At 36.7% G+C, this 17507-nt stretch overlaps 1 protein-coding gene across 2 annotated transcripts; it reads left to right on the forward strand.

Moving 5' to 3' along the window:
- Positions 1 to 734: 734 nt before the first annotated feature.
- On the forward strand, positions 735 to 15563 carry Usp7 (Ubiquitin-specific protease 7). 2 transcript variants are annotated; one of them, XM_077407319.1, is made up of 18 exons: positions 735 to 2227; positions 3877 to 3975; positions 4273 to 4548; positions 4657 to 4775; positions 5288 to 5422; positions 5500 to 5694; positions 5807 to 5978; positions 6062 to 6254; positions 6409 to 6562; positions 6943 to 7137; positions 9685 to 9906; positions 10334 to 10628; positions 10740 to 10959; positions 11084 to 11251; positions 11355 to 11859; positions 11932 to 12003; positions 12066 to 12168; positions 12324 to 15563. In XM_077407319.1, exons 1-18 carry the CDS (start codon positions 1729 to 1731, stop codon positions 12425 to 12427), a joined length of 3726 nt encoding a protein of 1241 aa, XP_077263445.1. In that variant the 5' UTR covers positions 735 to 1728; the 3' UTR covers positions 12428 to 15563. The 2 variants fall into 2 exon arrangements, with proteins under 2 accessions (XP_077263445.1, XP_077263446.1); XM_077407320.1 differs by having other exon boundaries at positions 12072 to 12168.
- Positions 15564 to 17507: the final 1944 nt, after the last annotated feature.

Consider the following 17507-nt stretch of genomic DNA (forward strand, 5'->3'; position numbering starts at 1 on the left):
TTATCGTAGATTTTTGGGGCGACCGATTAATTTGTGAAGTAATACTCGCGATATTTCATTAATATGGGTAGAATTATCAATTTCTTTTAATTGTCTGACATATGAGAAGAAAGTCTAGATTAGGGAAAAAAATAAGTCGGAGTCCGGAGTAACCCTTATAGAATAGGTATCTAATCCTAATTCATTATAAAAATTTAATTTAAATATATAAATAAATTTTTAATATTTCACCATGTATAAAATTGATTTTTAATTTGCGTCCTAATTAATTTTTAGTTAAATTTTAATTGATTTACAATTACTAGTTTAACCGCGAAACGGAATGGTGAAAATTTGAAAGTTATCTCAAGCGCGCGAAATGGGCGCGTTCGGCAGACCAAGCCGCTCAGTAGCAGTCGAACGTGCGTGGCCCTTACTTTTAGAACCAACCACGCAACGCAGAGTGTTGCGAAGACGAACTCAACAGTTGTGTCTGCTCACTGCTGAACGCGGCCATTATTTTGGCCATTTCGGCTCGGTCCACCGCGTTGCATCGAGTGGACCGTCTACACGACGTTGGCTTGATCGCGGAGAACGTCGCTCGCGCGCGCGAGCGCGCACATGCGCATGCGGTACGTAGTACGTACGTGTACGCGCGTGAGGTGAGTCGCGCTGGTATACATACATATGTATGTACATACGTGCGCGACCGCGCAACCGAGCCGCCGCACGCCGCACTCGCCCGCCATTTTGTTTATTTTCGCGTGACGGAGAGAGATCCGTGAGCGACCGATCGCGACGTACGGGATCGGCCCGCGCGCATTCGTACGCGTTGTTCGAGTAACGTCCGGCTTCACAAAGAGAGAGAGAGAGAGAGATATAGATAAAGATAGGGAGGGAGGGTAGGAGAATCCGCTGCGTGGACGACACTGACGACAGTCGACACAGGTGGGTTCGCTCGCAGACGCAGCCGGAAGTCGCGGTTGAGTCGATCGAGAATCAGCGGTGAACCCGATCCGTGGCGGCGACGAGCAGCTACGTAGAGAGAGAGGAAGAGCGAGAGAGAGGGAGAAAGAGCGAAAGAGAGTGAGCGAGAGAGAGAGAGAGAGAGTGAGAAAGGGAGAGAAAGAACGCGAAGTGAGTAACGGGAGCAACGTTGTCAACGTCGTACGCGATCGTCGTTCTCGCGCATCGTCGTCAACGTAGTCGTCGGTGATCGCGTCGTCGACTCGTCGCTGAGCGCCGGTAAAAGCGCGCAGCGGAAAAACAGTTTTTCGCGGATCGGGCCGTGCGCGGGAGGAGGAAGGGGGGAGGCGGAGGCGGAGGTGGAGGTCGGTGCGCGAGGCGCCGCGCCGGAACGGGAGGCGAGACGACCGTCGCTGCCGCCGCCACCACTAACACCGTCACCGACGTCACCAACACCATCAGCGGTGGACAGCAGCAGCAGCACCAGCACCAGCACCACACAACCACCACCGCCGCGGACATCGTCACGGACGAGGTCGCCGTCGTGGTCTCTCTCGCCACCGCCAGTCCGCCACCGTCGCGAAGATAGCCGCGATCGTAGCCGTGGCTACGGGAACCTTTGCGGCTCTACGGGACACTACGGGGAGGCGCGCGTCAAGGGGAGTAATCGTGTAAACCGTGTAGAAACACGGTGTACTCGCGGAGTCGCGTATCCAGCGATTTATAATAACACGAGGGTGGAATATATGCTGTGGGCGTCCCCCGTGCGAGTGGGGGCACTTGATGGCCGCAGAAATTGGGCGAACTGCGAGCAAACATCTATCGACGGAGTCCGGTAAAGCGACGTCGTTGTCGAGTCCCGGTGGCGACGTGGGCTTCGACGGTAGCCGGGTGATCGTGGAAACGGAACAGCAGCAGGAGCAGTTGCGGCGATCGCCGCAGCGACAACTCTCGCAACAGGATCGAAACGGTCGCAGATTGGCGCAGGTCGAGAAGTTGGGCAAAACGACGACGACGACACCACCTCCTAGCCGGAATCGCGTGCCGTTTGCGACCGCGCAGCCAGCGGCGGGCAACGATCGGCAGGAGCAGCAGCGGGCGCTGATCAACGCGGACAACGTAACCTCGACGGCGGAGGCCGTCACCGAGGTACCCGGCGCCATCAAGACGACCATCAACATCGGCTTCGCGATGAACCACGTAAACGACCAGGAGAACCTCAAGCAGCTCAGCCTCGCGCCTGTTCAGGTTAACGAGGTCGAGGAGATGGACACGCAGGAGGGTGAGTGCGCTATCTATTGCACGATCTATCTCTGAAATCTGTCTGTGTCTGTGCGTCTATTTGTCTGTTTCTTTATTCGTATCCTACTTTTCTAGCTATTTAGCTATATATATATAAATTTAGCTATATATACACATAGCTATGTATATAACATAATGTGTATATATATATATATATATCTATCTCTCTCGCATCTTGCCTCGCTGCGAACGTAAGTGCGAGTGCTTTCAAGGGGGGAGAGGAGAGAGAGAGAGAGAGAGAGAGGAGTGAGAGGAGCTCTTTGTCGCGGCGCTTCTCGCCAACTTTCTTCGAATTTTCTTTCCTTTTTTCCGGCCGACGGTAACCGTATGTTCGCGGAGTCGTTTTTATTTTTGGAGAAGGACAAAACTTCTTGCGCGCATCCGTAATATTGTTGTACGGAAACGATCTATGTGCAAATTCATTTCGCGCGTTACCGTTGCCCCCTGTCAGCACTCGCGATTTGATTTCCACGGATGTTGATTCGCGCGACCAGCGATTTGTCCGACTTTTGTTCCACTTGAATTTATATGCGCAAAAACGAGATTCGCGTTACCGACGTCGAATATTAGAAAGTAATTGCAAAAAATATATGTTTACGTACACAAGTCGAGAAAATTTATAAACACCTTTTTTTACGACCGCGATAAAGGTCGTGCGACCAGCGCGACTTTTATAAATTATTCTCTATGGACAAACTGTCGTCCGCATTATATATGTTATTGTGCACAAATCGTGCTATATATTACATTTATTATTTTGTTCCGCACACTCGAAACTTGTCGAATTTCCCTCGTATTTAATTCTATTTGGGAAGTGGCGTTCTTTTGCGTAAGAATGCGAGATGCCACAAAAGCGAATCTTGGATACTACATGTACCGGCAAATCGAATATATCTGATTTTAGATAGATAATATAGAACGAGACATTACGTCACAGTTTCATTATCGGAAATTTTCGTGGATATATAAATGTAATCACCGTTGATAAAGATTATTGTACTACGTACAGCTGTCGAGCGAATAGTCGCTATTTGATTAGTCTTTTCCGCGGTATATGTAGTAATTGGCGATACCTTGGCGAATTTTTGCATTTTTATATAATATTTGAATTTAGAGCGAGACAAATATGTACTTAGTGCGGCTGCGAAGTGCAAATATTAACCTATAACTTCATAATCTTCGTCTGGTGATCAATTCGTTTGTCTTTTCTTTGTATTCCCCCTCCACCCCCCAATCATATTGTAATTATTATTTGCCACTGAAACATTCCACATGAGGTGTCATTCCATAAATTGTAATTTTCATGTTCTTATACAAAAAATCTTTCAGAATTGCCCTGTCGCTTTAGGTAAACCAATTGTTCCACATCGATATTAAATTAATATTGCAGTTATTTGTACAAAAATGTGATACTTGTATTTTTTATGTATAACTTGATAGATATAAAAGTGGCATATTTATGTTGTAAATTATTTAATAAAATTGCATAGGTATTTATCGTTCGTTGAATCCAGATTGCGAACTATAACTTCTGATTTTCATTATTTTGTATGCGAGTCTTTTTCTATTTTTGAACGTTTGTTAGCTTTATACGTTTGACTATTAAAAAATAAACATTAACTTTTGTAGAAACCCCAAATGATGGTGGGGGAGACGGAACTGACAACCGTCCTATAAATGGTGAACCAGAATTAGCATGTATAGTTCAGGATCAAGAAATGGAGGAAGGTATGATGATTCCCTGTTATATACCGTGTTCTTTGTTTAAGTTGCTTTATAATTTAAAGATTATCTTACAATATAAATAATTTTTTTTATTTTTATATAACTGATATATCTAGATATATATAACTTATATTTTCTTTCTTCTTGTTATATATTATAGAAAAATTTAAGAATTTTGTGCTTTTCGAATAGCCTTAATTTTATTTTTACCTATTTGAGTTATTTTTATGTAGATATTTATTATTTTTTATCTTTATATCACATCTATACGTTCTACATTCCTCTTTTCGTCTATATTAGATGAGGCTAGATCGGAGGCTACTTTTCGATATACCGTTGAGAATATATCTAAGATGAAGGACTCACAGTTGTCCCCTGCGTGTTACGTTCGCAATTTACCATGGAAAATAATGGTGATGCCACGATCGAGTCAGACACAGGAGAGACAGCCACAGCGATCTCTTGGATTTTTCCTTCAGTGTAACGGAGAGAGTGAATCTACATCTTGGAGTTGTTACGCTGTTGCTGAGCTGCGTCTTCTTTCTTGCAAAGAAGGACAAGAACTGTTTAGCAGAAGTAAATGTCGTTCCGTTCTTCTTTAATTTGTTGTACATTGGCCAGTTTTTAATTTTAATTTCAGAGTAATACAGATATATTTTTCAATAATGTATCATATTTTTATAGAAATTCAACACCTCTTCTACAGTAAAGAGAATGACTGGGGCTTTAGTCATTTTATGACGTGGCAGGATGTTTTAGATCCTGATAGAGGTTTCATAAAAGATGATTCAATCACGCTTGAGGTTTGTCAAACCTACCTTTATTAAGCAACTAACATTTTTAATAGCATTGTGATTTTTTGTAAATATTTCTCATTCTATTTAGTTTCATCAGTTTATTATTCTAGTTATCGTTAAATCAATGTAATTTCACTTTTTTGAAATTTTGTAATTATGATTACATGTTTACGCAGTTTATATAATTTTTAAATATATTTACAAATATCTAACAAAATGTTTCTTGATTTAACAAGATGTAGGCGCTTTCTTAAACTGAATTTCGACTGAATTGACACATCGACTGCTATATGTACGAACAATAATTGCCCTAAAGTATTATTTTAAGTTAAAATATTCTCGTACAATTTTTTATTTATAAGAAAACGTGTTTTGCTTTGTGGGAGTTTTTCTTGAAATTGAGTGACGCGATATGAATAACCATGTAGTAGTCAGTGTGTTAAAAAGCACAGTTAATTCCATAGGATATTCATATTGCATATTTATATTAAATTCTTGTAATTTTTGTTCTAATTTAGGTTCATGTAGTAGCTGATGCACCTCATGGAGTCAGTTGGGACAGTAAAAAACACACGGGATATGTAGGCTTGAAAAATCAGGGTGCTACATGTTACATGAATTCTTTACTGCAAACTCTCTACTTTACAAATCAGGTTGGTGAAGGGAGACATTTTTGATAAATTATGTGACACTTTCTTTATTACTTTATTCTTGTTCGTTTTTTTTTTAGTTACGAAAGGCAGTATATAAAATGCCAACAGAGAGTGATGATTCGAGTAAGAGTGTTGCACTAGCCTTGCAAAGGGTTTTTCATGAGTTACAGTTTTCCGACAAGCCTGTCGGTACAAAGAAATTAACTAAAAGTTTTGGTTGGGAGACGCTGGATTCTTTCATGCAGCATGATGTGCAGGAATTTCTACGAGTGGTAAATATATTATGCACTTTGTTAATAAACTTGTGTATATTATGTTATACATTGTCTATTGCATTTTTAACATATATATGCGTATATATAAACTAATTTTGTGAAAATTTAGCTATTAGATAAGCTGGAGAGCAAAATGAAGGGAACATGCGTGGAAGGTACAGTGCCAAAATTGTTTGAGGGAAAAATGGTCTCTTTTATCAAGTGTAAAAATATAGACTATAAATCCACAAGAGTTGAAACATTTTACGACATACAGTTAAATATAAAAGGCAAGAAGAACAGTAAGTATCAAGATTGATCATTGTCATGTTTTTATCTATGACATTTGAGTAGGAGGGAACTAATAGATTTTTTTGTATTTCAGTTTACGAGTCTTTTAGCGATTATGTGAGTACGGAAAGTCTCGATGGCGATAATAAATACGATGCGGGAGAGCATGGATTACAAGAAGCGGAAAAAGGCGTCATCTTTTCGTCCTTTCCACCCGTTTTACATCTACATCTAATGCGTTTTCAGTATGACCCAGTTACAGACTGTTCAGTCAAATTTAATGACAGGTAAAGAACTGAAATCTATTAATTCGCTTTACTTCACAACAATTATAACATAATTGTTTTATTTACGGCAAAAAAGTACAAATTTATGTAAAGATAAAAATAAAAATATTTTATTTTTTAACATATAAGTAATTGTGCAAATTTATTTTTAAAGGTTCGAGTTTTATGAAAAAATTAGTCTCGGCAAATACTTGCAAAACAAAGAAGCAACAAGTGCGGATTACACATTGCATGCTGTTCTGGTTCATAGTGGCGATAACCATGGAGGACATTATGTTGTATTTATTAATCCCGCTGGTGATGGCAAGGTAGGTAAAAGATTTGATGTTAATATTTAATGTTAATATCGCATGTGAATTAAGTATATATTAATTCATAAATCCTTTACATTCTCGATATATGTGATCTCTTTACTACGGATATAACAATTATCGCAAATCTGTCTTTACATTGTAAGCGAACTAAATTGATTTGTCCTCGGTATATTTTTTGCATTTATTTTTATATGTATTCATACTTGTAATAAAGTTCAGAAAGATTGAGTTCAAAAAGGAATATAATTTAAATTATGTAGAATAATCATATAGTATTTTCTTTGTACATTTTAATAAAAATTTATGATTTAACTTTAAATTATATTACTATGTTGCAACATCTTCCTGAAACATTTTGATCTGTTCTGTGGCAGTGGTGTAAGTTCGACGACGATGTTGTCTCACGATGTACAAAGCAGGAAGCTATCGAACACAACTACGGTGGTCAAGACGAGGACATGTCTATGGCTGTGAAACATTGCACTAACGCTTATATGTTGGTTTACATAAGAAATTCAGAGCTGGAAAACGTCTTGCAAGAGGTCAAGGAAGAGGATATACCTCAAGAGGTCAGAAACGTCCTTCAAAGAGAACTTTCCCAGGAGTTGAGCGACCTTGAACGTGACAAAGACGCGACTGACTCAATTAAAGACTCTCATACAGAGACGGCGACTCTTCGTCCGTGCACTCAAAATCCTCGAAATCCAAATCTCTATATTCATGATTTTTAACCGATAAATGCTGACGGAGAAATAGGTGTAAGGAATTTGTAAATTGCTTACGTTGCTTCTCGATCAAACTCTTCCCGAAGTTTCGATGTTATATTGAGCTACTACAAGCTTGTTCATAGCATAGAATTGTCAGGTTCGCACATCACACATTGTAATTATATATACATAATGAGAAAAAAGTCGAGGCGATTTTTGGTCCTCGTTGCGATATTTTGGCTACCACACATTGCTAGTTTAATTTTTGAGATTGTATATGTGTGTACAAATTAGAAAGTTTATTTAATGAAAATATTCGTTTTCGAGCAGTTGTTACTAACTTTGTTTTGAATTTTCTTAACAGAGATTTTACATTGATATCAGCTTTAAGCTGCTATACCGGTAAATGTTAACATTATATAAGTCATATACATTTCTAAGTACAATGTTGGATTCAGAATAGTATAATACTTGTGTAATACTTGGGTACAAAGTATTTAGACGCTCATTATCAGATTTTATTTTTTGGTGTAATCGAATATGCTTCGAAGTAAAGGTGAATCGCTTAACATCGGGAAAGATACGAAAGATGATACATCTCATCACATGTATATTTGTATGTACATGAATGAAACTATATAATCATGTTATATAGAGATTTGTTTTATATATTGACAAGGACATTTTTTTGACAGAGGATTCTTTCGGTACGGGCGCTCGAGGCATATATGAGAATCATGTGATTTTTTTATTTATTGTCTTATTCATAATTTTATATCAATAACGCAAGGAATTAAAGAGAAAGATCCATGATTAATGTGCGTGTTGCATTTTTGTCACTTTTATCGGAAATACTTTATCCAGGATTGGATAAACTTCAAGTCTGATCGTCAGACTAATATCGTGATGAGCCTTAGGATTATTTTGGGAATGTTTATTGTAACAAACATTGTATAATACTATATAACAAATTTAATCATTGTATTGTAGTATATCGAAATCGTGAATGAAAAATGAACAAACATATCTCAAGAAAAGATTGGATATGTGTGAATAATTGTGTAAGAGAATTAGGGAAAAACAAAAAACAACAGTTATTAGTGAGAATATACTAAGTATCGATTCGAGCTAACAAGGTTCTGTTAGCTCTTGCAATACATACGAGAAAGAGAAGAGATAATCGATAAGTAGTACTTGTGTCAGAAACATCAGCTTCCTTGAAATGTCTTCTTTAGCGTGTTTGCTATTTAACTGGATTGTTTAGTGAGTGAGACATAATGTGATTTATATTACTCACCCTCGCAGTTTTCATCAACTAATATTTAAAGTCGATACAATAATGAGTAAAGTAAGAACTTCGTGTTTCAACAGAGAATGCAATCACTTGAGCAAGTCGTTGATTCATAAAATTCTCTCCATGTTAATAGTAATTATGATCATTGACAGATACTATCTATTTATTTGTTGTTACATATAAATAATTAGGGAGAGAGAGAAAGAGAGAGAGAGAAAAAGAGATGAAAGAACGCTAAAATATCATCGATAGAGTAAATACTTTATAATAGCTTTAATCGTGAGAAATACCTTTAAATGCTATATCACTATTTTATATATAAAAATAAAGAAAAAAAGGATAACGAATAAATTGTTGAATACTAGAAAATTTCACAGGCGGAAATCGCGTTAATTTTATTTATTTTTACCGCTATTCTTATCTATCTTATACGATTCGAGTAATAGACATAAATCCAAGTTACAAAGCATCTCCACACTACTATAGTTACACATTACATTGTTATAATTATTTGGCATGGGTGGTGGTTACATAGCATTTTAATAGATGTATATTTTATATATGCATGTACACAATGGTTAAGGTACTTTGTTGTTTCGCCAAGATTTATTAATTATTTCTGTACTCGGACGATTACCTTTTTGGGTATTCTTGAGAAATGGCAACACACATTATATAATTAAAGTAAGATTATTATAGAATTTACATATCGTCGTATTTGTACACTATACATATTTGTGTTATCAAGTTATTACCTTTAATTACTAATACTTATATATTTACTGTGTGCTTGTATTTATTAGCCAGGAAGAGATAACTGGGAACCATCACTCACCGCCAAATAATTTTCATTGTGTAATTGTTTGACTTGGTAGTCGATATAGCGGCAGATGAACAAAATTAAAATTACAAAAATGGAAAATGTACCGTCATTCTTTTGATGTTTCGAATACGATCTGTTCTCGAATCTCAAAAGCATGATAATGAGAGAAATGATCTTTTTCTAAAAGGAAAAAGACAGTTCAAAATCACATAAATTGAAAAGAGTCGAGGAAAAATGATTAATGAGAACGAAATGAGTACACACGTGGATAATTTTAATTTTGTTGGTCTAGCTGGTGGAGAGGCTGCAAGAGGAGAAGAGGCTGGAACAAATAAGAAGAAAGGAGAGAACGGAAGCATACTTGTACATGACCGTCAATGTCCTTCTCGAGGATAGCTTTGACGGTCACCAAGGAAATGATCTCTACGATCCAGAGCACGCTTTATATCGTGTATTTCGCGTACGTAAGCAGGCCACTGTGCACGAGTTTCTCGAGCTGCTGAGTGATAGTCTGGTAAGTGAGTTTGACAAATTGCGCGTTCGGTATTTCTTCCGAAACGTCGTTATATTACTTAAATTTGATTGATTTTGTGCTTATACATGTACATCAGAATTTATTTACAAAGTAAATCGATACTGATGTAATATCTAATACCATTATATCGTTTTTTTTTTCGTGCTATTATGGGCTATACGGTGTTTTATTAGACTATATTTCCATTACGGTAGGTAATAAAACTTGAAAAGATTACGACGTTAGTATTTCCTGTTTGATGTGTAAAAACGGGAAATAATAGAGAAAACATTTTATTTCTTTGCGAAATAAAATATGGCAAATGATATTGAAAAATTAATTTTGAAAACAGCTCTTATTTCCAATGTTTTAGAAAAATGGTAAGGAGATAGTTAAAGTGTTTAATATTATCAAATTTATTCTACAGAAATATCCTATAGAACAGATTCGCATTTGGCCCTTCAGTACACGTTCAAATCAAACCTGTAGACCTACGTTAATCGAGCCGGATGCTGATCTTCAAAAGCCTATCATCGACTGCGCGGAAAATCACAATCCGTGGAACGTATTTGTTGAACTTGTACCTCCAGACTCTGACATGACAGCGTTACCGCCTTTCGACAAGGACACTGATGTTTTACTCTTTTTTAAACTCTACGATCCCAAAAATAAGAAGATTCATTACTGCGGTCATCATTATATGCCTGTTGTAGCTAAAGTCCGTAAGTTGAAATGTTAATAATATATGTATGTATTTAAATATTGATATACTAGAGAGAATATTGAGTGTAATTTAAAAAATCTAATACATATAAATATAATGAATTTTACAGAGGAGCTTATACCAATTTTAAATGAACGTGCCGGATTTCCACCAGACACAGAACTCGCTTTATATGAAGAAATTAAACCAAATTTAGTCGAGAAAATAGACAACCTATCGGAGCCTTTGGAAAAAGTTCTGGAGGAATTAATGGACGGTGACATCATCGTATTTCAAAAGGAAGGAGACAATGAAATGTACGAACTTCCAACGTGTCGAGAATATTTTAAGTAAGTAACAAGTAAACGCTCTAACACTTTCATCTCTTTTTTGTCAATGTATCTTGAGAATCCTATCTTTGAATATCTATAATGTTGCAAGACGCTTGCTAATTTAACGCGATTTGCATTTCAGAGATCTATTCTATAGGGTAGAAGTAACGTTTTGTGATAAACTGATTCCGAACGACCCAGGTTTTACAATGGAACTTTCGTTAAGAATGACATATGATCAAATGGCAAAGGCTGTAGCGCAACGAGTCGGCACAGATCCGTATCTTTTACAATTCTTTAAGTGTCAAAAGTAAGAATTGATATTCCTACTTCTTTGTACTAATAATGTTACATTAAAAGTTATTTTAAAGTGCTTTGGGAGAAAGGGTTATATTCCGAGATTCTGTTTGCAGTTACAAAGATTCTCCCGGCCATCCTTTAAAGTGTACATTTGACGGCACGCTCAAAGAATTGGTTGCGTACTGCAAAACGAAAGTAAAGAAATTATTTTATCAGCAGCTCAGTATTAGGGTGAACGAGCTAGAAAACAAGAAACAGTTCAAGTGCATATGGGTAGGGCCGTCACTTAAGGAGGAGAAGGAGATGATTCTTTACCCGAATAAAAACGGCACTGTTGCTAATTTACTCGAGGAGGCTAAGAAGCAGGTAGAATTATCGGAAAACGGATCGGGGAAACTGAGGATATTAGAAATGACTTGCAACAAGCTGTCACCCGGCCCCGTGGACGATACACCATTAGATCACTTAAACACATCAGGCACCAAGTTGTATAGGATAGAAGAAATACCGGTTGACGAAGTGAATCTAGCAGAGGGCGAAATGCTAGTTCCTGTTGCGCATTTTCACAAAGAGGTTTTCTCAACGTTCGGTATACCCTTCTTCTTCAAGATCAAGCACGTGAGTGATGTTTCGAATTTAAATCCACGCGTAATGTAACACATGAGATATCAATAATCGTCGTGTTTGTAGGGCGAACCTTTTCCCAAAATGAAGGACAGGTTGTTAAAGAAATTAGGGGTCCAGGAGAAAGAATTCGAAAAGGTAGGCATCCTTAGTTAATCTTTTTTTGATCTTTTATGAGAATTCATAAAAAAACTTTGAAGTTTAAGTTCGCGGTGGTGACAATGGGGAAGCCACAGTTCATTATCGACTCGCCGGAATCTTGTATCAAAATTGAGGATTTCCTTCCCAGATATACCAGTCAGAGTAAGTAGAAAAAAAACACCCATTTATCTTTCCTTTTCGAATGTATAACGTAAACGAGCGTAGAATCGCATGACTACTATATTCGATATATAGTGTACTGCAGACCCAATGCTAGTGAAGAATAAATTTTCTAGTTTATCCACTTTTAAACGCAGGCACATCACCACACAGGCCTTGGCTTGGCCTGGAACACGTCAACAAAGCGCCAAAGCGCTCTCGTATCAACTACCTCGAAAAGGCCATTAAGATTTACAATTAAATTTCCACCACACGAAGAAGAAATTAAATTAGGCAGCCACTCATAATAATTTATACGGTTCTGTATAGTAAGAGAGCGTCGTCTGACATATTGAAGGTTGGAAAAATGCGTTCAATGTATTCGTTTCTTCAGCCAGATTACATACGCGATTTTAATACTGCAAGAGCGACATCGGAAGGTAAATCAATGCTTGGTATACGATGGAGTAAAAAAAACTATCGTGAAATGTGCAGTGCTATTTTATGCATCATGAAGAGCGATGATATAGTTCCTCAACTCGAATTTGTAAAGATTTTACGTAATGGCCCGATAGCTTATTTTGGCGTCACTCAGTATGGATTTTCGCCTAGACTTCGAAAACGATTTGATTACGAAATGCACGTATATATTGTATCTAATATTATTGTCTGATAATTATCTCTAATAAACTATTTCTTTCTTTTTTTTAATTTTATTAGGAAACTGAGACTTAAAAAATTCCGGTTCTCTTATCCTATCATATAGAAGTTGTATGTAATCGTTATGTCTTATGTCCTAAGAGGTGCCGTATTATATTCTACATGATGTTATATTTAACGCTCATCGGCATCGAGAAAGAAATCGTTCGTCTTTTATGCCTGGATGTTATATCTGCAAGATGTTTGAAATGTAGATTTTTGCCATTAAAAACAGGAACAATGCAGAATTTTTAATTTGCATTAAAGATTTTAAAGGTTTCATTCAAATTTTAATATTTAACGAGTTTATTTAATTGAATTCACATCTCAAGGTTCTTTCAAATTTTCTTGTGTTTATAAACAAAGCACGTAGAATTATGCTACTATTTTATTTTACGTCACGTCATAAGTAAAATGGAGAAGAAAGTGCATAAATACAATTTCTCTAAATTGCCTTTCAAACATCCTGGAATAATTTTCTTTGCGTTTGAGTGTAATTTTTGTGTTATTTTCTATTATATGTTTTACGTTGAAACTGTGAAATTTTACAAGTATAAAAGTATGAAATAAGAGATCGGCGAAACGAGTGACTTAATTTAGACGAAAAAAAATTCTCGATGAGATGCAAACACTTGTATAATAAGATATTCGCGGCTTTTTACCTTTTTTTTTTTAATTTTAGAGTAGAATGAGCAAAACTGCCGGCCCACTTTTAAGGAATGATGTAGGAGTAACGGTTCAATTAAGAAATTATAGCATTTTATTTGATCATAAAAATTAACGATTTATTTCTCTATTTTATATTTCTAATTTGTAACACGGCAAAGTAGGTGAGTCACTCTCAGCAAGGTAACCTGCGTCTTGTGCAAGATCTGTCGTTTGCGGATCCTTATTTATCGTTTTAAACACTTTACTGTGATCAACTCAACTTAGTCAACAGCATGTATTTAAACACCACGCCGGCTCTCGAACATTTGAAATAGCATAATTGTAAATGTCAAGGAGGATGCTGAGCTTTCTACGTGGATTATTTAATAAATTTTCTTTTTAAGTTGAGGAACTGTTTACTGTGGTCGTTTTAAGGTTTTAATGAGATCCGTCAAGTTCGTAAGCTTAGACGTTAATATTGAACTATTTTGAATATTTAAAATTATCGAATTACAGACTACGCGAGAACATTGCAAGAGAATCGTTTCGAGGGCATACGAGAGCAAAGTTTGCAGTACGGTAGTATACCGAATAATATACCGATATATATATATATATATATATATATATATATATCGGTATATTACGTGTATATTATCGGTATATATAAACGTGAATTATATGCTAAGGTTTCGACGGATTTGCGCGGCAATTCATCGAAAGCGATGACGAAAGCTTTGCGCTATCTGATCGATTAATAATTCAACCGAGAGAAACTTACACAATACGTAATGGTTCTTGAAGAAGACTGGGTGCATAAGTTAAGCGAGACCGTGGCACACGCGCAAAGTATTTTGTAAAAACAAAACTAAATGTGGCTGTACAGGCTGTTCGATCGTTCGGTGGCGTATAATCGTAATCTCAATATCGTATATCTAAAGCTATTCCAAATTACGTATATTTACGTTTATTATTTACTGCAATCTATTCGGAATAATTTATCGGTATGCTTGTTAAATGAGTTATCAAGGTAAATGCGAAAGAGAGAGAAAGAGCGAAAGTGTGTGTGTGTGTGTGCGTATCATAATGCGTGTCTGTCATAATAAATTTCAAATCGAGCTATAAAGAGCATCATCGAAGATCTAATCACAGAAGAGATATCTCCCACGAACACAGCTGAAATAGTATCTTTGTATGCCTAAAAGTTGGTGTTCGCAGTATCCTTACATTATAACCGCGTATGTTCCTGACTGCATTTTTTTTTCTTTAGCGCTATCCTTTTTAGGTGAACAAGGGGAAAAGGGATTGATCACTTTACAAAAGGTCTGTGCCGAATAACAAGTGGAAAATATGCTAACGATAGATCTCTTGTGGTAGAAGCGGCGGTAATGGTGTTTTATTCGCAAGAGAAAGAGCGGGAGAAAAGAAAGCGAAACAGAGTTGCAAGCATTAACGTAGCGGACGATCACGATAGATATCAATATGAGAATCACGTTTTATTGTTTATATATTATTTATATGTATATTATATAATATAATTATATAATACATATATAATATAATTATATAATATATGTATATCATATTTAAATATACATATACATATATATGTATATTTCGTTGTTAGGTTCCTTGGGGATTATCGCTAACGGCAATCCTGAAGTCGAAGCTGACACACAAAACGACAAAAAAGTATACCTTTTTTGCAAGGGAAACCAGGAGAAAAGAAATCGTGTTAGATCTATCTGAAATAAAAAGCCGCATTTAAGTTAATTAATTGTACTGTCCACGGTATCGGCGACGCGCGATTGTAACGAGCGGCACGCGAGGGAGAGAACAAGCCGGGACAATTCGGCGTACGACCGCTATATAATAATAGGTTGTACACCAAATATCTTTTGCGTTTTTGTAGAGAGCTGATCTTATAAAGCAAACTGCTCAACACTGCGATTGTAAATCTGAATATTTGATAGTTCATTTCTAGGAAGGCGAAACAATTAAGTGCGACGCAGGTATGCGTAAGGAATAATAATAAAAGCAATACAACTGCAGGCGTCGTTATTTTTCAACATCACGTCGTTGTTTCTCAGCGAGAACAGATGCTTTTTAAAACTTCTTTTGTATCTTTATCTATTAGGTGTCGTCGGTACGCTCAACGAAAACAGCTAGGAGGTAATATAGTTCAAACGCGGTCACGTGGCGATAAGAAGAGGCATCTCACAGCATCAGCGGATTAAGAAGAGAGATATTACGATTAAAAAGCTTCGACTGCATTCTTGTAACCTCGTGCTTTGCGGGCGTAGGCTAAACACGTTTGAGTAGATCTCATTTTTACATTGAGTCAACAGAAATTTATATTTGCTTCGAAAATGCACAGTGCACGCAAGCGTATCGTTAGTTGACTTTCTCCAACGTTACATTGGAATTTTCTTACGGTCGATCAACTTCCTTTCGCCTAGTATCACGTTGCCACTGGTTCATGATATCGCGATACAAATAACAGATTAAGAAACTGTAAAACTGAACACTAAAATTAATTGCGCGACAACGCGTGGGTCAGTGATAAGAGAAGTCGATGTTACATACTCGCCCGCTTTTTTGAAGATTCTTTGTGGCTTTTTTCTTTTAAATTGTACACCTGATATGCGATACATCACCCTTGATATTTAAATGTAATATGAAGTGTACCTTTTTCAGCTATAGACTAAAAGAACGTATTAAGTTATATAACTATTATTATATTGAACGCCAGAAAGTCACAAGAAAAAAACGTAAAAATTGACATCAAATTCTTTATATATTCATATAGGACTCTGTGAACAATTAACAGCAACCACAAGTAAATTTTATAGACAATTGATTGTTATATAAAAAGTCATTCTAACAAACTCAAAATCAACCTAAGTGATCTTTATATCGATTCACACACACACACACATGTTGAGCATAAGATTGAATATAGAAATGAGGCATTTGTTGAATCCTAATTGATTAACGTTTATAAAAGTTTTACACAAGTTCTCGCATGAAGAATTATGCGAAACTTTCTTGCATTAGAGAGTCATCCTTCGCCGAAAGCGATCTGGACTAAAAAGGATTACTAGTAAGAAGGTACTTTCACTTCGGCGGAGAGCATAATTTTGCTACATCGTATTACTCCGTTGTCAGTCTTTCTCGACTATGCATCAAGTGACGCAGTTCGTACACACCGTCGATCCACATGTTATATAGTGTTATACTGAACCGCGTCGGCGACTATTCCGAACTCCGAGAGAATAGTAGCTCGTCCTATTGTGTGTCCCGGTCGCCCTCGTGCTCGTCGTGTCGCCTTATCAGAACGTCGCGTTATCTCAGAACGATGTAATTTTCAACTCTCTTCGTTCACGAGTTTTGGAATTGGACGAAGCTATCGTCAAGACACAATAATTGTGTATCTCATATCTTTCGTTATCCTGTTTTTTTTTTTTTTTTAATTTCAAAATCCATTATTTTTCTCTTTTTACCTCTTTCTCTCTTTATATATAGACATGTTTCGTTATTGTCTCTATTCTTTTTTCTTTATTTTAATCTGTCCATTCTTTTTTCTTTCTTTCTACTTCTTTCCGTCTTTAGTTAGATGTATTCTGTTATTGTTTCTATTATCTTTTTTTTATTTTCGCCTCTTTCTTTCCTCGGATAGAGACTTCTATAGTCACGGTTCCTGTTCTCCTTTTTTAATTTTAATTTGTGCGTTCTTTTTTTCTTTCTGCTTCTATCCCTCTTTAGACAGCTATGTTTCGTTATTGTTTCTGTTCTCTTTTTCTTATTTCTGCCTCTTTCTTTCCTCAGATAAAGATTTTTATCGTCATGTCGTTTCCGTTCTCTTTTTTTTTATTTCAATCCGTGCATTCTTTTTTCTTCTTGCCTTTTTTCCTCTTTAGAAGATGCTTTCGTCATGTACTTACTCATCGCTATATAAAAGAGCTATGTACATTTTGTTGCAATGAAAACATTCT

The sequence above is a fragment of the Temnothorax americanus genome, unplaced genomic scaffold (genome assembly GCF_048541705.1).
Source record: "Temnothorax americanus isolate GAGA-0224 unplaced genomic scaffold, ASM4854170v1 Scaffold22, whole genome shotgun sequence".
NCBI classification, from domain to species: domain Eukaryota; kingdom Metazoa; phylum Arthropoda; class Insecta; order Hymenoptera; family Formicidae; genus Temnothorax; species Temnothorax americanus.

Excerpts from the sequence above, each read along its gene's own strand:
- Usp7 (XM_077407319.1), top strand. The coding sequence starts at position 1,729 with ATGGCCGCAGAAATTGGGCGAACTGCGAGCAAACATCTATCGACGGAG. Across the intron at positions 5,695-5,806 it reads TGCAGGAATTTCTACGAGTG|CTATTAGATAAGCTGGAGAG; the intron begins GTAAATATATTA and ends GTGAAAATTTAG. Across the intron at positions 11,252-11,354 it reads CAATTCTTTAAGTGTCAAAA|TTACAAAGATTCTCCCGGCC; the intron begins GTAAGAATTGAT and ends TTCTGTTTGCAG.